Source organism: Mus musculus, chromosome 19 (assembly GCF_000001635.26).
Source record: "Mus musculus strain C57BL/6J chromosome 19, GRCm38.p6 C57BL/6J".
Classification (NCBI taxonomy): Eukaryota; Metazoa; Chordata; class Mammalia; order Rodentia; family Muridae; genus Mus; species Mus musculus.
Genome location: NC_000085.6, coordinates 5,142,460 through 5,163,802, shown reverse-complemented (window position 1 = coordinate 5,163,802; position 21,343 = coordinate 5,142,460). Strand labels below are relative to the sequence as shown.

The 21,343-nt window shown below is 46.5% G+C and overlaps 1 protein-coding gene across 2 annotated transcripts in view; it reads left to right on the top strand.

Moving 5' to 3' along the window:
- Positions 1-21,343, top strand: part of Pacs1 (phosphofurin acidic cluster sorting protein 1) — a 139,435-nt gene that overhangs the window by 109,317 nt on the left and 8,775 nt on the right. For both annotated transcript variants that reach the window (NM_153129.3, NM_001362451.2), the window contains 14 exons: positions 2,996-3,085; positions 3,710-3,835; positions 7,302-7,446; positions 7,856-7,947; positions 8,034-8,114; positions 10,080-10,139; positions 10,983-11,143; positions 11,436-11,529; positions 16,596-16,676; positions 18,617-18,732; positions 18,868-19,003; positions 19,924-20,028; positions 20,346-20,452; positions 21,133-21,287. In NM_153129.3, the coding sequence (NP_694769.2) occupies positions 2,996-3,085; positions 3,710-3,835; positions 7,302-7,446; positions 7,856-7,947; positions 8,034-8,114; positions 10,080-10,139; positions 10,983-11,143; positions 11,436-11,529; positions 16,596-16,676; positions 18,617-18,732; positions 18,868-19,003; positions 19,924-20,028; positions 20,346-20,452; positions 21,133-21,287 (1,549 nt within the window). The remainder of the gene's footprint in view (positions 1-2,995; positions 3,086-3,709; positions 3,836-7,301; positions 7,447-7,855; positions 7,948-8,033; positions 8,115-10,079; positions 10,140-10,982; positions 11,144-11,435; positions 11,530-16,595; positions 16,677-18,616; positions 18,733-18,867; positions 19,004-19,923; positions 20,029-20,345; positions 20,453-21,132; positions 21,288-21,343) is intronic.

Below are 21,343 nucleotides of genomic sequence, written 5' to 3'. Positions count from 1 at the left end.
GTGCGTACAGGGGACCAGACTTGGCTACACTGCACCCCTTTGTGTGCTGTGGTCTGTACCCTGTTACCTATATGTACAGGTGCCATTAATACAGCTTACCATCCAGATGGTGCATTTTGTCTTTAAAAAACTAAGAGTCGGGGGCTGGAGAGATGGCTCAGTGGTAAAGAGCACCGATTGCTCTTCCAGAGATCCTGAGTTCAATTCCCAGCAATGATGGCTCACAACCATCTGTAATAAGATCTGATGCCCTCTTCTGGTGTGTCTGAGGACAACTACAGTGTACTCACATTAAATAAATAAATAAATAAATAAATAAATAAATAAATAAATCTATCTTTTTAAAAAACAAAAAAAACCTCTGACTTTTTTTTCCTTTAAGTTAAGAGTGGACAACTTTGAGGAATGATATTTAGGACTCGCCTACATAAACACTCCTTTCAACACACAAACACCTTCTGTCCAATACACTCTGTAGGGTATAGCACTGCAAAAAACAAACCTAAACTCCAATGCACCATCTGGATGGTAAGCTGTATTAATGGCACCTGTACATATAGGTAACAGGGTACAGACCACAGCACACAAAGGGGTGCAGTGTAGCCAAGTCTGGTCCCCTGTACGCACGCTACATGACCATTCTCACCTCTCCCTCCCCCCCAAGATTTATTTATTTATTTTATGTATGTGAGTACATTGTAGCTGTACAGATGGTTGTGAGCTTTCTGTGGTTGTTAGGAATTGAATTTTTAGAACCTCTGCTCGCTCTGGTCGGCTCTACTCACTCTGGTGAACTCTGCTCACTCAGTCCCTGCTTGCTCTGGCCCAAAGATTTCTTTATTATTATACATGAGTACACTGTAGCTGACTCCAGACGCACCAGAAGAGGGCGTCAGATCTCATTACAGATGGTTGTGAGCCACCATGTGGTTGCTGGGATTTGAACTCAGGATCTCTGGAAGAGCAATCGGTGCTCTTTACCACTGAGCCATCTCTCCAGCCCCCGACTCTTAGTTTTTTAAAGACAAAATTCCTCTGTTCCTTGGCCTAGAACTCTGTAAATAGGTTAGGTTGACTCTCAGTGAGCCCCAGGGATTCTTCTGCTTCAGCCTCCCCAACACTGGGGACTACAAGTGCACAGCACTACACCAAGCTCTTTTTATGGGTGCTCTGGAGTTAGAACTCAGGTTTTCACACTTGGGAGGGAAATGGAAGTTAATGAGAGCTGCTGCTAATGGAAAGTGAAATGCCTTTTGGAGAAACTAGAACAAGATGAAGGGATGAAGGAAGTTACAGGTGGTGATGGTAGATGTAGGTCTCACTGAGAAAATGACATTTGTGAAAAACCAAGAGAGTGAGCTACACAGATTCCAAGAGGAGCATTCTAGGTGGAGTTAATAGCCCTACACAGCCCTGGTGATGTCTGATTCTCAAATGTCTAGCTGTGGCTTGTTTGTATCTAATATGACTGACTCTAGGTTCTCTGGATTCATTGGCTGTGGCATGTCTGGCTGAATGGAGAGGATAGAGCAGGAAAAACAAGTAAGAAATAAGGTGAGGAATGCAGTGGAAAGGCAGTGCACCCCAGCCTTGTTTCTTGAGAGAGCTGTTCTGTGAACAAAAAGGGAGTCGGGTGCTAGATAACAGGCACTCCCTATAATGGTGATGGTTTGGGTGAGAGGAGAGTGGGCTGAGATGACTCAAGCAAGTTGGTAGAATGGATCTGCCCTTCGGTGAGAACGGGAAGCCTGGGATAGAGCAGACTCCAAGGAAACCTGGAATTCAGTTACTGTGTTGTTTGAGATGCCAGTGAAACAGCCAGAAGGAAATACTGAAGACACAGTAGAGACTGAGTGTCAGGCTCTGGAGAGGGCTTGGGAGGAATTGATAGCTACAAGACTGGCTGGAACAACAGGCATAAAGGGAGTAAGCACAAATAGTACCCAGCTGTGGACAGAAGCCCCAGGCCCTCCAGTGCCAGGAAGTCTGGAAGGACGCAGAATAAGAGCATCTCCAGGGTCAGATGAAATCCCAAAGCTGTGGTGTTCTGGGACAGCAAATGATGTCCTATTAAAGGCTGGGGACAGGCCAAGAAAGAACCTGGGCCATCAGACTCATCAAGAGTGAATTATCCATCTTGCTGATGGTAGATTGATGGAGAAAAGGTGACAGAAATACAGAGATACATTAGGAGAAGTCAGAATAGGAGACTCAAAAGAGATGTCTACTGTGAAAAGAAGACCTGTGAGGTGCTGTCCAGTGAGGCCAGGAGGGATTTCGTTTGCTTTGTTGGAAATAATAGTACATTTGCTCCTGAGAATGGTCTAGGACAGTGAGTAAAGTATGTGAGCAGAAAGAATAACTTCCACAGTGCCTTCTGCTAGGCGAGAAGGGAGGTTAGTACCTGAGTGCAGTGCTCCCTAACTTTGGATGGAGACATAGGTGGTTGTCTATAACAGAAGGGGAGGAAGGGGGGGTGTGTGACGACAGCAACCCAGGGTAGGTTTATGAGGTGTGAGCTGCTCCAGCTTTCTCAGTGAAAAGAATGAAGGTCAACAGCATTTGGGAAATGTTAGTGGTCATATGTCACGGAATTGGGAAGGCACGGTACATCCTGTGAGGACAGAGAATGGACTTGAGACATTTTCCTAGGCAGGGATACTTACCCCACTTAAGATGGGGCCCATAACTTTAGTCAGACCTCGTAGCCAAATTGTGTTGCTATACATGTTCATCTGGTACAGTTGAATCTAAAACAGTCTTAAAGGACTAAGAACATACATAGTTCAGTGATAGGGTCATTGTCTGGTACATCAAAGCCATGACTTCAGTTCTCAGCACCGTAGAATAAGCCTGGCAGAGCAGGAATAGGAGGACTGATGGTGGTGGGGTGGGGAACTTATATAAAGGCTGACTGGTGTTTGCAGCACAATACATAGTTCTTTAGGTCATCGTGTAGTGACACAGCTTTGACAGGAGTTTTTCTTGGTTTCAGGGTTCAAAAAGGATTCTTCGCTCCAATGAGATCATCCTTCCAGCCAGTGGCCTGGTGGAGACAGAGCTCCAGTTAACCTTCTCCCTCCAGGTCAGAGAAGTCTAAATCCTGACATTTCTAGTGATGCAACAGTCTAGCACCCAAATAGTCGTGACATTTGAGGACTTTATTCTCCAAAAACAGCCAGAACCCAGTTTGAGTAGAAAGAACAAAAGTCACTCATGGGCTAATAGCCAACCTGGAAGGCATCTTCCAAGCAGTACCTGAGCCAGCACAAGTAGGGGTGTACTGGATATGATGCTGAGTGGGTACTGTGGCCCAGTCTCCCCTTACATGATGCTTGGTAGCTACCCACTGAGCTCCACCACCACACTTAGCTTTTCCCTGTCATTACTGATCTGAATCTCAGGTCCACCCTTCTCCCTTCATCCCTCTTAGAACATCTCTTTCGTCATAATCCTGGTGACTGTGTTGAATCACATAGAGAAAACATCTGGGCAGATAACAGAGAAAATGATGTTTCTAAGCTTATGTAGACCTACCAGCACCCTGCAGTACCAGGCCCTCTGGCATTTCTTTCTTTCTTTCTCTGACCAATCACTCTTACAACCAAGAGACGCTAAAGCCACTAACACTCAGTCCTCTAGCTGGACCTGAACCACCAAGGTTCTGGTTGCTATCCTGGTTAACCATTTAGTCTGTTTTCCTCTTCAGTACCCTCATTTCCTTAAGCGAGATGCCAACAAACTGCAGATTATGTTGCAAAGGAGGAAGCGGTACAAGAACCGAACTATCTTGGGCTATAAAACCTTAGCTGTGGGACTCATCAACATGGCAGAGGTGAGCAGAACACAAGTCTTAGACTGCAGGTCTCTCAATCCATTGTTTCTCCAGCAAATTGTTTCTCCAGCCTGCAGGCAGGCATTTATTTTTTTCTTTATAGGTTAATTATTTTATTGGAAATTCAGTCTGTTAATAGTTTTCTCAATTTCTCTTACATAAAAGTTTTTTTCCTTTTAACTCTTTGTTTGTTTGTTTGGTTGGTTGGTTGGTTGGTTTTGGCTTTTTGTTTTTGAGACAGGGTTTCTCTGTGTAGCCCTGGCTGTCCTGGAACTCACTTTGTAGACCAGGCTGACCTCAAACTCAGAAATCCGCCTGCCTCTGCCTCCCAAGTGCTGGGATTAAAAGCATGCACCACCACTGCCCGGCCTTTTTAACTCTTTTTTAATCTTCATTTGATTTTTAGGATTTATTTATCTTACTTTATGTATATGAGTGTTTTGTTCCAATGTATGCCAATCTGGAACTAGACTTGCAGATGGTTGTGAACCAACATATAGGTTCTGAGAATCGAACCCAAATCTAGTTAAGAACATATGTTCCTAACCACTAAGCTTTCTCTCTAGCTGCCTTTGTCTTTTGAGATGGTTCTGTCTGTGGTTGGCCAGTTTAGGCCCAAACTCCTAGACTCGAAAGATCTTCCATTCCAGCTTCCCATGTAACTGGTAACTGTAGTTGCATCACTATGACTAACTTTAATATATGTGTGTTATGTGTTTTAAGTTAGTTTTAGTAAGAATAATGTAAACAATTCCCATATACCAGATTCACGCAAATATTTAACTTGATAACATATTATTATGGTTTTATAGTATCTCTGTATATTTTGGCTGTTGTTTTGTGGAGGTTTTTTTCCTGAGCAGTTTGACTCTTGCAGACGTGAAGCCTCATGTCACATTAATACTATACCATGTTAATTTCCTAAGCACGAGGATACTGTCCTACATAAGCCCCATTCCCCTGCCACAGTCAGGGTAGTAACATTAATTCAAGGTTCTGTCTAGCCCTCAGTCCCCAACCTCACAGTGCAGAATGTCTCAGTGACCTTCCCAAGACCTACATCCCGATCTAGGAGTTGGTTGGTTACCTTTTTTTTCATAGCTCTTTGGTCTCCATCAGTCTGTGGTGGTTGCCATATTTTCCATGACTTTTATGACTGTGATGTGGATTCTTGGATTCTTTTTTTTTTTTTTTTTTGAGACAGGGTTTCTTTTTCTGTGTAGCCCTGGCTGTCCTGGAACTCAGAAATCTGCCTGCCTCTGCCTCTCAAGTGCTGGGATTAAAGGCGTGCGCCACCACCGCCCGTCAACCCACCCATCTCTTGAGGCCCTAGCTTTTTTTTTTTTTTTTTTTTTTTTTTTTTTTGAGGCCCTAGCTTTTATATAAAAGTCCCCAGAATTCTAAATGTCATACAATCACAGAAACTATCTGCAGCTGGTAAAATCCCTCCCTTGCTAGAGCACGAGACAAATCATAGTCAGCTGCTCTGGGCAGTCTGCAGCAGTCCCACATCCACACCTGGGTTAAAGTGAAAACAGATTCTTGCAATATTTCTGTGTTTTTTAAAGAAACCAAACTTGCAGCCATCCTTTCTGCATATGTCGGTTGATAAGTAGGAGTAGAGCGTTCCTTTCTTCCATTTACCAATTGATCCACTTCTTTATATCAGTTACGGACTGTGGGTTCTTGTTTTACTTAATGGAGTTTAATTATAAATATATAATATGTATGTATCCATAAAATTTTATGTCTTGTTTTGGCAGTCAGAGCCCCTCCACGCTGTTTTCTATGCCCTTTTTGATAAGCTCCTCCCTTCTTAACAGGCCATCTTGCTTCCTGGTACAGAATAGCTCAAGCTTAATCTCCTACAATGAGCTGATTATCTGAGGCTCCTGGAGTGTTTTAGTGGAGAATAGTACTTTAAAAGTCCAATAAGGGTGGGGGCTATGGTAACATACGCCTTTAATACCAGCACTGCGGAGGCAGAGGCAGAGAGGTGGATGAATCTGACTGTGAGTTCCAGGACAGCCAGCACTGCAGAGTTGAGAGCCTGTCTCAGATCAGGTACCCGCAGTAGTGCTCATGTACCGAACAGGGATGACCTGTGCTGTCTCTCAGCAGAAAGAACTAGGAAGTGCATATACATGCACACACATGCTCTTACACACATGCACACATGCACATCATTATCATTTCCTGTTTGTATATAGCTGTCCCACCCATAGCACACAGTGGCAACTTCAGTTCCAGCCTAATAGCATAGGGCCTGATCCTCCTTTCTTCCTTTCAAACTCCTTTCTCCAGCAGCAAAAAGCTAGGCCCCAAATTTCCTCAACATTTCTGCTTTCTTGTGCAGTACTCCTATGTGTCAAAGACAAAGAAGAAAGAGGCTGCAAGACAGCTTTTTAAATTATTTCTGGTAAATGAGCTAAATACCTAATAAAAAATGGAAAAAAAAATTATTTCTGTGCCTTCATAAGTGAAACAGGCTGGGTGTGATTGTACACGCCTTTAATCCCAGCACTCAGGAGGCAGAGGATCTTTGTGAGTTTGAGGCCAGCCTGGTCTACATAGTGAGTTCCAGGAAGCCAGGGATAGGTAGAGAGAACCTGTCTCAAAAAAATAATAATAGGTAAAATAGGAAAAAATTTATGGTCCTGGTAGTGTTTATATGTGACTTGTCCCAACCCATCCTTTTGTCCTCTTGAAGTTTTATATGAGGATGAGGGACTGTGGGAAGGAATCCCATCTTCCAATTGGGTCAAGCCCCGCCTTCCCTGTATTCCAGCTCCTTTCAGCTCCTCTCCAGGCAGTTGACTGACCACGCTTATAGGTCCAGCTTTACCCAGACTTGGAAGCTACTATCCATGGAAAGGACTTGGTTTAACATGGAACCCTAGTGATGAGCACTCATTTACCGCCTCAAACCTCAGTTATTGTCTTTAAGCAGATGGCCCTGATTAACAGCTGGCACTTTCTAGAGACAGCTCTGCTGTTTCTTGTTGTTTGTTATTATTTTAAATTACCAGACTCAGGAGATCCTCTCACTTCAGCATCACTAATGACTTAGCTAGAAGCAACTGAGAGATTTTTTTTTAAGATTCATTATCTTTAAATTGGGGGTGGGGGGGTGCAGTATGTGCATGTGAGCACCGGTATCTAAGGAGGCAGAAGAGAGTGTTGGATAAGTTGGAGCTAGATTTACAGATAGCTGTAAGCCACCCAAGATGGGTTCTGGGAGCAGAAAAGACATATGGGCACTCTCAGCTGCTGAGCCATCTCTAGTCCCTAGAGATAGTTGTAAAAGTAAGTCCTTGAAAGCAGTAGGAAGGGAGCTAGGCATAGACGTGGAAGTGAAACGACCTTAACAGAATGCTGTTGCCATTGGCTTACATATCACTTGGGTTTATAATACTGACAACCCTATCACTGGGTAAGCTGTTTGTGCTGTATTCTTTGTTCACAGGTGATGCAACACCCTAATGAGGGCGCTTTAGTACTTGGCCTGCACAGCAATGTGAAGGATGTCTCTGTGCCAGTGGCAGAAATAAAAATCTACTCTTTATCCAGCCAGCCCATTGACCATGAAGGAATCAAGTCTAAGCTGTCTGGTAAGATGTATACAGTGGGGCTGGAGAGAGTGCTCAATGGTTTATAGCACTTGGTGCTCTTCCAGAGGATCTGGGTTTGACTTCTAGCATTCACATGTTGGCTCACAACCATCCATAACTCCAGTTCCCAGGGATTTGACACCCTCTTCTGACATCCAAGTGTGGTATACACGTATATATGCAGTGTCTGCAGACACCATAAAAGACAGGGGAGCCAGTTCACTCATTGACCTCCATCCTGGGAAATGTGTTCATGCGAGATAAGCTTAGAGATCCCTGAAAGTGATGTGGGGCTGCAACCCTCTGTGTGGTCCTTCCCTCTTCAACCCAGTTTTATTGATTCCTGTCCTCAGCATCACTTAGGATAGACCAAACCAGATCAAGGTTCTTAATAGGGTGTTTGTTCTAGATCGCTCCCCAGATATTGACAACTACTCTGAAGAAGAGGAGGAAAGCTTCTCCTCAGAGCAGGAAGGCAGTGACGACCCATTGCATGGGCAGGTAACTTCCTGTGGGTCCTTCCTCACAGTGGATGAGCCAGAGGTCCCTGGGATTTCCCAGTCTCATTCTGTTTCCTGCTCACTCAGGACCTATTCTATGAAGATGAAGATCTTCGGAAAGTAAAGAAGACTCGGAGGAAACTGACCTCAACCTCAGCCATCACTAGGGTGAGCCACCCAGGTCTAGGGCATAGGACAGCTCAGACTCTTGCTCTAAAGTATGTGGAGAGTGAATGGGTACATTAAGACCTTGTGGGGGTTTTGAAAACCCTGTATACTTGGGGTTGCACCCTCAATATTCTGATACATCCCCAGAACCTCTACCCATAAGAACCAGCATGTTAATCTACAGGATGCTATAGGCTATAGATTATGCAGAACAGAAAGAAGGCTATAACCATTTTTCTAGAATTTCAAACAATCCAAATATTTCTTTAAGGAGTACAGTGCCTCAGACCTTTCCTTTCTTGGTGATTGCTTCAGGCGATGCTCTGTCAGTTGCAGAGTAAAGCAGGTCTGTGGGGTATTGTTGTGTTAGAATAGTACGTGAAAACTACAGGAACTCTGGGTTTGATAATGTGCAATTACATTAAATACAATTCTTACCTCGGATCTAGTCCCTGAAATCAACAATGTTTGTATTACATCTCCTAACTAAGATTCCTGAGCCCATGTTAAAGTCAGAGTTGTGGACTCAGAAGCTAAAACCTGAGCTCTTTGGTAACTTGTGGCTGATCCTAGAGCTCAGTTCTCCAGGGTAGGGAGGGTCAGAGGTACCAAGAGCTTCTCGGAGGAAAAAGTCTTTTTTATTCTGGTTTTCTCAAGTGCAGGAACAGTCTGCAGACTGATACCCTGAAAGTGAGGTTTTCTTCTCATTTGGGGTAAAATTAAAGCCAGCCCTGGTGTGTCCAAGCCTGGCCTCTGGCCATGAAACAGCACTCACAACCTTTACAGTCAGGGCTCATGAGGCTGTAAGAGAGCCCACGAGACTGCAAGCCTAATTTCTCCTCTGCAGCAGTGGCTCAGGAACATACCAACGGCTCCATTTTTTTCCCAGGTTTTCAAGCCCTGTAGGGAAGACAAGTCCCAGAGTCCAAACTTTCCTTTTTTAAACTCTGAGAAAGAAAAGAGCTGTAGGACCCTCCCTGTTTTCTTCTAACCTTTATCTTTTCTGCTCTTAAATCATGAGGAGGCCCTGTTTTCTCTCCCAAAAGTACCTCCTAGGCTTCCTAAGTATCCCCTCCTGTGGCCTTTTCAGTAGCATTGTCCCCCACGTGTAGCCAGAGGTTAGTGATAATAGCCATCTCTCAGAGGCTCTTTCCAGGTGCTTTCTTGTTGTATTTCTGGACACTTGATAATGGTCTCCTTCTGCTCCTGTACAGTCTTCTCTCCCCACCACGAGCACTTTGTTCTTTGAGTTTCTTCCTTGTTGAACTTGCTCTTCCCACTGCTCTCATCCTTAAGTGCAAGTAGTGTTGTTCCCATTCCCATATGAGGTTTAGCTCTTCAGGCCAGAAATATGTGTGACTGAAAACTAACCCTGGTGCCTAAAGTAGAATAAGAAACAGGGATCAGGGAGCCTAGGCTGGGCCCAGTGAACTCTAGTGTCTGGAAATGAAGACTCATCTCAACAGATAACTGACACAGCAGTGAGTGGGTATCATAGAGCAGAGCTCTGCATAGGGACAATGAGGACACCATGGAAAAGTGGCCTCTGCTGGCAGTGCTCATTGCAGGCTGAGGGGGCAGAGGTTGACAGACTCCAGGTGTGGCTGGTAATTAGGTGGGTTGGCTGTGCAAGAGGACAAATGTTGTTCTGAGATGTGGGGACAGGGAGGTCCTGGACACTCACCAGCTGGTGCCTGGCTCTGCCAGACAGAGCAAAAGACGGGTTGGAGGTGCACCTCTAGAAAGTCCTGGGGTACGCTGGAGGCTTTGGAGACATGAGATGTCCAGCGAGCTGCCCAGGGCTCTGAGAAGTACACTAGCATTGGCTGTCTTTCTGGAGAGTGTGCAGTGTGAATGCAGCTACTGTCTGTCTTCTCTCTCTGTGTGAGGTAAGCTCCTGACACTCTCAGATTGACGACTAGTACATGTTACTTGAGAACAATTTGTATATTTTTGTCCCCACAGCAACCTAACATCAAACAGAAGTTTGTGGCCCTCCTGAAACGATTCAAAGTTTCTGACGAGGTATGATGCCTTATTTCCAGTTTCACTCCTAGGCCCTATATGGCCACTAGCAATCAGGGTTATGGGATCATGATTCCTATCGCTTGCATGCATAGCAGAGCCCCAGGAGAGATGGCATATGGAGAAGAGCATTACGTTTCTTGAAGAGAAAATGAGGGCTTCACATGAAGAGTGTGGTCTCATGGTATTTAGAAACACTTAGAACAGTCATATGTAACCATAATACTCGAGTCTCTGATAAGGGTAGCAGTGAAAGATTTGGCTATTGTTTAATTTGTCTTCATATCCCAAGGGCAGCTACAGTGAACAACATCCCAAGTGTGATATATCCTCATTGATCACCTCTGGGTAGAAATCCTTAGACCCTGGAGGTCCTGGCTTCATTCACCCAGGTTCCTAAGTAAACTAAAAGTGAGTAAAGATAGAAAATGTTGAGAAAGGGTTTTTGTCTCACTGTGGGCTGCAAAAAGTAGCTTACACCTGAATTTAAAGGACAGAGCAGGAAATGGGCTAGGCTACCAGATTGGGGTTTCTTGTATGAGTCCCTGGGAGGCACGCCAGCACTGTGTCTTCCCCCTGGTGCCGGCCCTGGTTTGGATACTGATCGTAACTGAGGGAGAAAGTAGCCCCAGCATGTCCCTGCTCTCAGAGGCTGACCATATAAGGTCACAAAGGTTACTCGAGTACTCGCACTCCGTTGGTCTAGAGGGACAGTGCTGCATGTCCCTCTAGGGGACACTGAGGGCACCACTGACAGATGACCTGGGAGACAGGACTTGCTCATCTAACCACAAGTGTTAATAGGGAGAACTCCAGACTCATAGATGTTTGTTTTGCTTACAGGTGGGCTTTGGGCTAGAACACGTGTCCCGGGAGCAGATTCGGGAAGTGGAGGAGGACTTGGATGAACTGTACGACAGTCTAGAGATGTACAACCCCAGCGACAGTGGCCCTGAGATGGAGGAAACAGAAAGCATCCTCAGCACCCCAAAGCCCAAGCTCAAGTGAGACCCAGAGCTCCTCCCAGGCCACCTCCCAAGCTCCCCTTCCCTCCATCATTGTGTCCCTTGCCTCCTCTCTCATTCACTCAGAGGACTGTAGCTTTTCATCATCTCCATGGCAAGAGTCCTGATAGGAATCTCTGCAGATCCCTTGACCAACTCCGTAGCATGCTACCCAACCAGTGTCTGCGAAGCCTGAGTTGCTGCTGAGCCTTGAGTGCTGATTCACTCAGCCTTGGGAGCTGCTCTCTGAGCTGCAGTCACCGCTGACAGCCACTGTGCTTCTTTGCTGCAGGCCCTTCTTTGAGGGGATGTCTCAGTCCAGCTCACAGACGGAGATTGGCAGTCTCAACAGCAAGGGCAGCCTCGGGAAAGACACCACCAGTCCTGTGAGCAGAACGATGGTGAAAAGGGTTGGGAGAGGGACCTGCCGTATTTGGGTTCTCACTCTGGGCCCTCTGCTTCTCTTAAATGTCACTCCTTTGGGGGCCTACAAAGTATCTTCAGTCTTCCTCCTCTGAGCCCTGCCTCGGAACCCTCCCTGAGAGCATGGGGCAGAGTGCATGCCATTTGGCCTATCGGGAAGAGAGTCTGCCTTCAGGCTACAAAAAGAATCAGGTATAAAAGGACAAAGTGATCTGTCCAGGAAACAGGGGAGAGCAATACGGTGGAAGAATGTACTGTTTAGTGAGTAGGTTTCATTCTGCCTGCTGAGCAGGAGAGCTGTCTGCTATGGCTCCTAGCAGCTGGTCAGAGACTGAAGCCTGTCGTTGTCAAGCCCTCCTCAGCCTTGCAGAAAGAAGCTGTTCATACCTTTGCCCACAACTAAAGGCAGACAGTCACCATATATAGTTTTAGAACCGAGCTCTGATGTGCTATTTAGAGCCATATTTTTCTGTTAATGAGAGAAACTGATTATCTCCAGTTCTTACTATTCTGGCATCAAATGAGGCATAATAATGTGTTCACAGGGGGAATACACATCTTACTCTGCAGTGGCTATTAACTGTGAGGAGATGAGCTGGCGGTGCCAGGCACTCCATCTGTCCAAAAGCAGTCTGTGGCTGGCCAGGCTCCTGTCCTGTGTGTGTGTGTACCTTCTTCTGGGGCATCTCAGCGACCTTTCTTCCTTCTGCCACCAGATGGAGCTGTCTCCCAGCTTATCTGTTTATTAAAGAACAGCTGGCTGCCAAGCCCACCTAGAACTGTACCACAGTAAGGAAGTGAAAGAAGGAAAACTGTGGCCAATGCTAAAAATTGCCCTTGGAGAAGCGTCAGCCTGCAGCTTGCAGATCCACCTTCCCAGCACCTTTCAAGCAGGTTCATAGTGGTTGAGAGCCAAAGAGGCAGTGTTTAGTGTGCTGCTAATATTGGGGCATGGCTCAGAACAGCTTTTCCTCACAGAGACCTGCCAGATGGCTACAGAAAGTCTCTGTCCTTGTGGATAAATAATTGACCACTAGAGCACTCAGAGCACCATCTCTGGGAAGAACCCCAGAGCCTGCTGAAGGGAAGATGATTGCACCGTGCTCTGTGAGTGATGAGCAGCGTGCTACTGTGACAGAGTATTCGTAAGGTGTTAACCAAGCCAGTGGTCATGAAGCAGTAAGCATAGAGTATGGCATACGTGAGTGTTCAGTAAATGGTCATGACCACTAAATGAGTAAGAGGAGCTGTTTAATATGGGGGGAAAGGTGTTTCTGCATTGGCAGAAGTTGACTATGTAGCCCTTGATTTGGCAAAAACAAACAAGGAAGCCACTTTTAATCCCAGCAGAGGTGGATCTTTGTAAGTTGGGGGCCAGCCTGGTCTACTTACTGAGGCCCTAGCTCAAACAAGGAAACAGAAAGCCTTCAACTGTAAGGGGTGAGTTTTCCAGAGTGAATCTTAACTCCATCTTCCCGCTGACTTGCTTCTTCTCAAGGCTGTTTCCTCATCTGCAACGCCTACATGGAAAACGTGTTCTCTAAAAAGCCATGTGGGAACGCTGTGAGATCCTGTGGGTCAGACTTAGGCAGAGTGTGCTGATTGATAGGCCTACTGAAGTACAGTTCTTTAGCACATCCCATTTTAGAGTTCCAAAACTGACAGACCATGAGTGTCTTCTGCGCAAGTCCTTCAATGCTAGTTCCCTTGGCCAGACCTCAAATCCGCTTTGTTGTCTCCCTGCTGAGATTTCTATTTTGAAGAGCCCATATGTCTGGGTGTGGGTGTAGAACTGTGGAATCCGTTGGGATGGAGGCACTTTGGGATGGTAGAACAAGGCTGTGCTCTTAACTTAAGGTAGATTAGGCAAAGGTGTGAGTGTTGGATCTAGTGGTTGCGCACTTCCTGTCTCACCTTGAGAGCCTCTCACCCCCATGGCTAAGCACTAGTTCTTTGTTTTGTTTCAGGATCGGGTCTGACTATGTAGCTCTGGCTATTCTTCTGGAACTTACAATGTAGACCAGGCTGGCCTAGAACTTAGAGAGATCTACCTGCCCTTGCACCCTGGAGTGCTGGGATTAAAGGCATGTGCCACCATGCCTGGCCTACTTTTTTTTTTTTTTAACTTTTTTTCTTTTTGTGGCACAGGGAATAGAACCCAGGCTTTATCTGAACTAAGGAATCTACCAGTGAGCTATGTCACCAACCTTGCTAATGTATTTTCTTTTTTTAAATTTTACTTTGTGTATGAGTGTTTTGTCTGTACATATGTATACATGTGTGCCTGGTGCCCACAGAAGTCTGAAAAGGGTGTAGGGTCTCCTAGAACTGGAGTTACACATAGCTGTGAGCCAGCATGTGGTGTCAGGAGCTGACCCTGAACAACTTCAAGAACAGCAAGTGCTCTTAACCCTGGAGCCAGTTCTCAAGACTTGTGGGGTTTCTTTTTAATTTCCTCCAAGGGAGTCTCACTGGGGAAACAAACTACTCTTTTTTTTTTTTTTTTTTTTTTTGCAAAGATTTATTTTATTTTATTTTATGTGAGTACACTGTAGCTGTCTTCAGATGCACCAGGAGAGGGCATCAGATCTCACTATGGGTGGTTGTGAGCCACCATGTGGTTGCTGGGATTTGAACTCAGGACCTTCAGAAGAGCAGTCGGTGCTCTTAACCACTGAGCCATCTCTCCAGCCCAGTTGTGGGGTTTCTTAATCTCCCACTTTTAGGCTCCAAATTCTTAGAGGATTCACTTTACTACTACAACAAGAAAGGATTTCTGCTGATACAGATTGTAGCAGTTGTTGAGTTTTCAACTCTTGAGACTCAAACACACAATCACAACATAATTTGGTTCTCTGTGCTTGTAAAGCCTGCCTCAGGACCCCCACCCAAGCCGCAGTCAGCCAAAGCGGAAGTCTGAAGCTGTGACAGTCTCCCTTCTCTGCCAAGCAGAGGCAGCACCAAAAGTGTTAGAGATTAGTACTTCCCCTAACATGCCAAGGTCATTGAGCTACACCGCAGCCCAGCCCAGCCCAGCCCTGCCCTGCCCGGCCCTGCCCTGCCCTGCCCTGCCCTGCCCAGCCCAGCCCAGCCCAGCCCAGCCCAGCCCTGCCCTGCCCTGCCCTGCCCTGCCCTGCCCGGCCCTGCCCTGCCCTGCCCTGCCCTGCCCTGCCCGGCCCTGCCCTGCCCTGCCCTGCCCTGCCCTGCCCTGCCCTGCCCTGCCCAGCCCTGCCCTTTAGGTATATTGGAGCAGGAACAGAAGTTTCAGGAGTCATGAGTTTGTTCCAGTTCTTCTTTGTCACATGCCCTTAATGCAGCTCCTATAGAAGTGGGGAAGTAGATGTCCCCAGAAGCTTCCATAGTGCCATGAAAACAACAGTGTAGCTGTCTCAGGGTTTGACAAGTCATGCCACCTTGAAACCACCCAGTGGAAATTCTTGCTGAACCCCCAGAGTGAGCTTCTACCCTAGGTCCAACCAAGCAGGGCTTTTCTGGATTCTAGACTGTTAATATTGGTTAGTCTGTGTGATGTAAATAGACTAAACACACACTCTGGAGGCAGCCTGTTCTGTGTGGCTGTGAGTTGTTACACAGGTCATGCCATTTCAAGCTCTGATGTTACTGCCTCTAGCTCAGGTACGTCAGATATGTCTTGCAGATGGCTTTAAGCTGTGGTTCTCCACAAGGGATGGTCTGCCTCTCAGAAGACATTTGTCATTGGTTTGAAAAATTTTAGCCCAACAGGAAGGGCTACTACTAGCATCTAGAGAATCAAAGACAAACTGGGGACACGGATGGTGGAGCCCTAAATGTTATTCCAGGTGGAAACACCCTGGCTTTTAGTATAGCATAGGGAGGGTTTTCCTGGTTGGTTAGTTCACCCAGTGGCATCCTGAATTAGCCTACCATTTCCAGTTATGTATATTTTACAAAGAGAAAAAAAAACTTTGAGTAGTTGAGATTAAATGAGATATCCTGAATATCTTCTTCATCCTTTGGTTTCATAGAAGAAAGAAATTCTCTGGGGCCAGTGCCTCCCTGACTCCTGTACCTTTTTGCCCATAACTGGCTGTGATGCTTGTCTGGCCAGATTATTAGCAAATATGAATGATCTTGTTTGTCCATCTGTGTCTGCTTAATAAATTCTTCACATTATGAGAAGTGCTAATAAGACAGTGGAGAATTAATTCACGCCTGACAGATTCATATGGGACTTTTTTTTTCTTAATATATTATTAGAGGAACCGTTTTCCGGATGCATCTACCAAGCAAAGGCATTTAACTACTGTTGATGTCTTTATTCTCAAAGTGAAAGTCTGAAACTGTGAGAGTCTCCCTTAAGCAGAGTCTTCTTGATGCAAAAGTGTTCAGATTTTATAGATGCAACAGAAAACCACCTAATATCAAGCCCCTTCGCCCTAGCAACATAACTGAGAGTCAGAATATCTGGCTCTGAGCCAGGTGTGGTAGCATGCCTTTTGTCCTAGTACTCAGGAGGCAGACAAGTGATCTATTGAGTTTTGAGGCTAGCCTGGTCTACCAGAGCAAGCTCCAGAACAGCCAGGACTACACAGCAAAACTTTGTCTAGAAAAACCAAAAAATAAATGAGTGGGGTTTTTAGTTCTGCACCCTGTGTATCATTTACATATATATTTTTTTAATTTTGTTATGTCTAGGCTAGAAAAGGTATTGAACCCCCTTGAACTGGAGTTACAGGTGTTGTGGACTACCTGACGGGGTGCTAGAAAGCAAACCCAGCAAGTTCTCAGCCAGTGATTATTAAGCTGTCTTGCCAATCCATACTTGATTTCCTGAAACAAACTGGCCTTTCTACCGCTGAGTTTTCACAAAAACCACCTCACATGCACCCCTCAAAAGATGAGAGCCCTAAAGGCTGTGTGAGGTTGAGATAAAGTGAAAGTATTTAAGCTTCTGGGGAGGCCTAATAAATTAGACTGCTAGTCACTTGGATTATGGGTGATGGTGGTGATGGTGATGATGATGGTGGTGATTTTGATGATTTTTCAGATGGAGTTGGCTGCTTTAGAAAAAGTCAAATCTACCTGGATTAAAAACCAAGATGACAGCTTGACTGAAACAGACACTTTAGTAAGTATGGTTTTGTCTCTTGCCTTGATCACTTCAGATTGTCTTTGTACCTTTAAAAACATAGGGAAAGCCAGGTAAAATAGTGCTCACCTGCAACCAAGGGCACAGGCTGGGGGCAGGGAGGTCCTCCCCTAGGTTAGTAAACTAGAAATGTCCCCATTCTGCCCTAAGTAGAACTGACCAAATGCTACTTTGTATTTTTTTTACTGTCACCCTCATTTACTTCTGAAAGATGATGTCCAATGTCTGGCCCTGGAGAGCCACTCCTTTCCCGACTCTGTTGCCTTATCAGTATTCAGGAAGCTAGTGGCATTAAGTCTCTGAGGGACGCTGGTCAGCTTCTCCTCCAGGAGATGCTAGAGCTGGCTAGGAGTGCAAGCCACACCCCATGAAGTAGAACTGAACCAGCTGGGCACCACCTCCTAAGCCTTTAACTGCTCCTGTGCACCTGCTAATGCTGAACACAAAGATGACATCACCTGTGCAAACCTGGACAAGGCTTGATGGAGGTCCTGGGATGAGAGGTTCTCTGAGTTGGCCACACTCATGGAGTACCTGGAAATGTGCCCAATGGCACAGGGAGCTAGACATTAGAGGGGGAACTTTACAAAGTAGATTTTGTCTGGGACAATCACATGGCAAGACCTTTTAGTGGTTGAATTGAATCCAGTAGTATTTAGGCTTATGTTTTCTATAATAACTAACCACTGCATTGCTCATCTTGAAAACAATAAAGCATTAGGTCTATCCAAGACTAAAACCTACTGCACCATTACTTCATCACTCCGTTCTTGAAATAAACTCCTCTTTCCCCATTGCTACACATGAGCAGTACAGTGATCTGTCCAAAGTGAAATTTCAGTTACATCACTTCCTGATTCTGACTCTCCAGTGACTGACCAAATCTCAGCCTGAATCTTAACTCAGTGTCCAAGAGAGAAGGCGGATACCCAAAGTATACATACATACATACATACATACATACACACATACATACATACATACACACATAGCATACATTAGCATACATGCCATAGGATTTTCTTACTCATGTGGAGGTCAGGATACTTAGTAACTGTGGGAGTGGAAAGAGGCAAGCGATAGTTCAGGTGTGTGGAGTGTTCTGTCTTGATCCAGCTAATGGTCTCTGGGCTGTTTACATTAAAGTTTAGTTCAGGCTAGGGATGTAGCTCAGTGGTAGACTTTTTTTCTAGTATGTTTGAGGTCTTGAGTTCCATCCCCAGCCATACATATTCAAAGTTGGAGTAGGGAAATCATTCAGTTTGACAGAGTACTTGCTTAACATTCATAAAGCTGGATGGAGTAGCACGTACCTATCGTCCCAGCATACAGGAGGCAGTATATAGAGGCAGGAGGATCAGGAGCTCAGAGCCAGGCTAGGATACATACATGTCTCAATCAAGGTTTTTAAATCAAGTTTGTATTTTAGATTTGAGTACTTTGTAAAAGTTAGTCCTCAAGGAATGGATGCTTAAAAATATTGAAGGGTAGGCAGGAAGCTGCCAGTAGGTAATCAGGCTCTGGTGTACTTGGAAAGCAGTGCTTGGAGAGGTGGGGAGTGACTGGGGAAAGAGTTCCAGGGGTGGCGGAGCCTCAAGGCCCCCTGCAGCAGGGTGGAGTCACATCCTGATGTGACTGTCGTTGTACTTTGGGAAGACACCCTGGTCCGAGCCGAGCCGCAGCACTGTCTGAAGAAGGCTAGGCAAAGCTCTGACGCAGAGGGTGAGAGGAAGATGGGCCTGAGAGAGCCGAGGAAGATGGGGTGGATGGGAGCACATGGCATCCAGCACAAGGGCAACACGAGTGCGATCAGCAGACTAGAGCCCTGTGCTCCCACTCAGCATGCTTCCAGGGCTCTGTGGAGACTCCTGCAGTTATCAAGTAAGAGGTAACATTTTTTGCCACCTTTCTTGTGGCAGGAAATCACTGACCAGGACATGTTTGGAGATGTGAGCACAAGTCTGGTTGTACCAGAAAAAGTCAAAACTCCTATGAAGTCCAGCAAAGCTGATCTGCAGGGCTCTGCCTCTCCCAGGTACCCCAGTGAGGAAGGACACAGGCAGCTGACCCTGCCGCCATACTCAGTACCAGCTACATATTACGGGGAGTGGTGGGGCTGATGTGGCTTTGGGGTTGAAATGGCTATTGACCCCATTCTTGCTACCATCAGCAAGGTGGAAGGGACACACACACCTCGGCAGAAGAGGAGCACTCCCCTGAAGGAGCGACAGCTCTCCAAGCCCCTGAGTGAGAGAACCAACAGCTCTGACAGTGAGCGATCTCCTGATCTGGGCCACAGCACACAGGTAATCTCAGGTTCCTGCAAGATCAGGTCCCCTTTCTTGGATTTCAGTCTGTTTCTTTGACAGCTGTGTGGAGAAGAAGGGGGGATGTTAGCTCCTTTCTGGGATACCTAAGTTAGAGAAGTTATCTCACTTGTTATCCTCTGCTGTATGGAATTTGGGGTCCAGTTGAGTGGTGATGAACAGGGACAGGAACAAGAACTGTTAGCATTGCTCCCCTGCCAATGTGCTGTGGTTATTCCAAGCTCTTTTTAGGCTACTCTCAACCTTGAGGGTAGTTGGAGAAGATGTGAGCACAAACCAGATCTGAGGAGAGTGTCCTCACTGTGGCACTGGCATCAATCAGAGCCAGGCCAAGAAGCCGCCCGAGCTGCTTACTGTGCTTCTAAAGTTGAGCAGACACGTTTCTCTGATAAGTATTATGGAAGGACAAGGTTGGGGCCGTATGGCTTCCTGAATTTGATGCTATCACAAAGCTGCAAGTGAACCTGAGGCTAGAATAGCCCAGCACCTAGGGTGAGGTATTATCCTTCTGCTTGATCACTGTTCTTGAAATACCTTTGTTCCTGGGACAGTGGGCCCCACACAGTGCCCGCTGCCGCTCCCTTCCCCTTCTCCACTGCCCTCACCCTCGCTACCCTCTCCAAGCAGCAGCTCACTCTCGGCTCTCAGACCCTAACCACCATGCTCCCTTGGAGCCATGCCCTTCACATGATGTCTCTGCTTCCCAGCTCCACGGGTTCTCCCCAGAACAACCGCTGCCGTGACTTTATGTGTGTTAGTGTATTCTCCAAGGACACTGATCTTCCTCCACATCTCCATTTTAGTTTGACCAATGGGAGACTCTCTCCACAGATCTTAGTTACCTTTGTGCCAGATGTCCTATCTATTCCCACCTGCCCAACCAACACTTGTTCCTACAGATTCCAAGGAAGGTGGTATACGACCAACTGAATCAGATCCTGGTATCGGATGCAGCCCTCCCTGAAAATGTCATCCTGGTGAACACCACAGACTGGCAGGGCCAGGTAGAGCATTGAGGGTCAAGGGGTAGTGGGTCTACAGATGTTCCCAGTGTGTGGCCTGAAACAGCACCCAGGGAGACAGGAGAGTGACTTCATCTGCCATCTATGTCCGCCTCATAGACGTTGGTTCCAAGGATGCCTGGACATGGGCATTTGGAACCCTTAATCCTCCTCATTCCACAGTCAGCATGTTTCCATGGGGTCTGACACATAACCTGAAGAGGACAGGTGCTCTGCAGCTCCATCTGGGCCTTGCCTGCCTTCTCAGCATCTGTGGGGAGTGGTGTAGCTTACCTGTGTCCCTGCCTTTCCCCCTCCAGTACGTGGCTGAATTGCTTCAAGACCAGAGGAAGCCTGTGGTATGCACCTGCTCAACAGTGGAGGTCCAGGCAGTGCTGTCCGCCCTTCTCACTAGGATTCAGCGCTAGTAAGGCTTTGCTTCTTAGGGTGTTTTGTCTCTCTTTCTACTGTCTCATCCTCCCATCTGACTTCTAGTGATGGTGATACGCTTAGGCTAGGAAGTCGCAGCTCTAATTTATACTTGGAGACAGAGCCTGCAGCAGTGCTCTATACCTCTAGTAGAGTATCAGCTCCTGAAACTTCTGCTCCCACCACTTCCACACCCTGGACTCATGCCCCACTTAGACTTGCTTCATCTTTCTCCTAAATCTAAGACAAAGAAGAGAGTACGGGGTTCTGAAAATATCTTATATTCCTTCTCTCTATGGTAACGTGTTGCTTGTTACTGGAGAGCCTGTTTACCTCTCCAGGATCACCTTAGAGAGAGAGAGAGAGAGAGAGAGAGAGAGAGAGAGAGAGAGAGAGAGAGAGAGAGAGAGACCTGGTATTCTCTCACGTGACAGCAAGGAGATTCAAGGTGCCTGGGTCTGGGCTAATTCCAGGCCTCACAAGCAGCACTTCCAACTTCCTGTTGCCTCTGCCTTCTCCATAGACACCTGCCTGCCCCCTTGAGCAGCCTCCCTGTATCATTTTATTTCTTGGCATGCTTCCCCTGTGGCCTTTGGAATGCATGAAGTCAGAGCTTGAGGCCTGCCCTGAGCAGGATGCTGAGACCTAATATGGTGTGTGTACCCCCTCTCTTACCAGCTGCAACTGCAACTCATCCATGCCGAGGCCGGTCAAGGTGGCAGCTGTGGGCAGCCAGAGCTACCTGAGCTCCATCCTCCGTTTTTTTGTCAAGTCCCTTGCCAGCAAGACCCCAGACTGGCTGGGTTACATGCGCTTCCTCATCATTCCCCTAGGTAATGTCTGGCAGCTGAGGAGACCTCTGTTAGCAGACCTGGTTCCTACAGCAAGG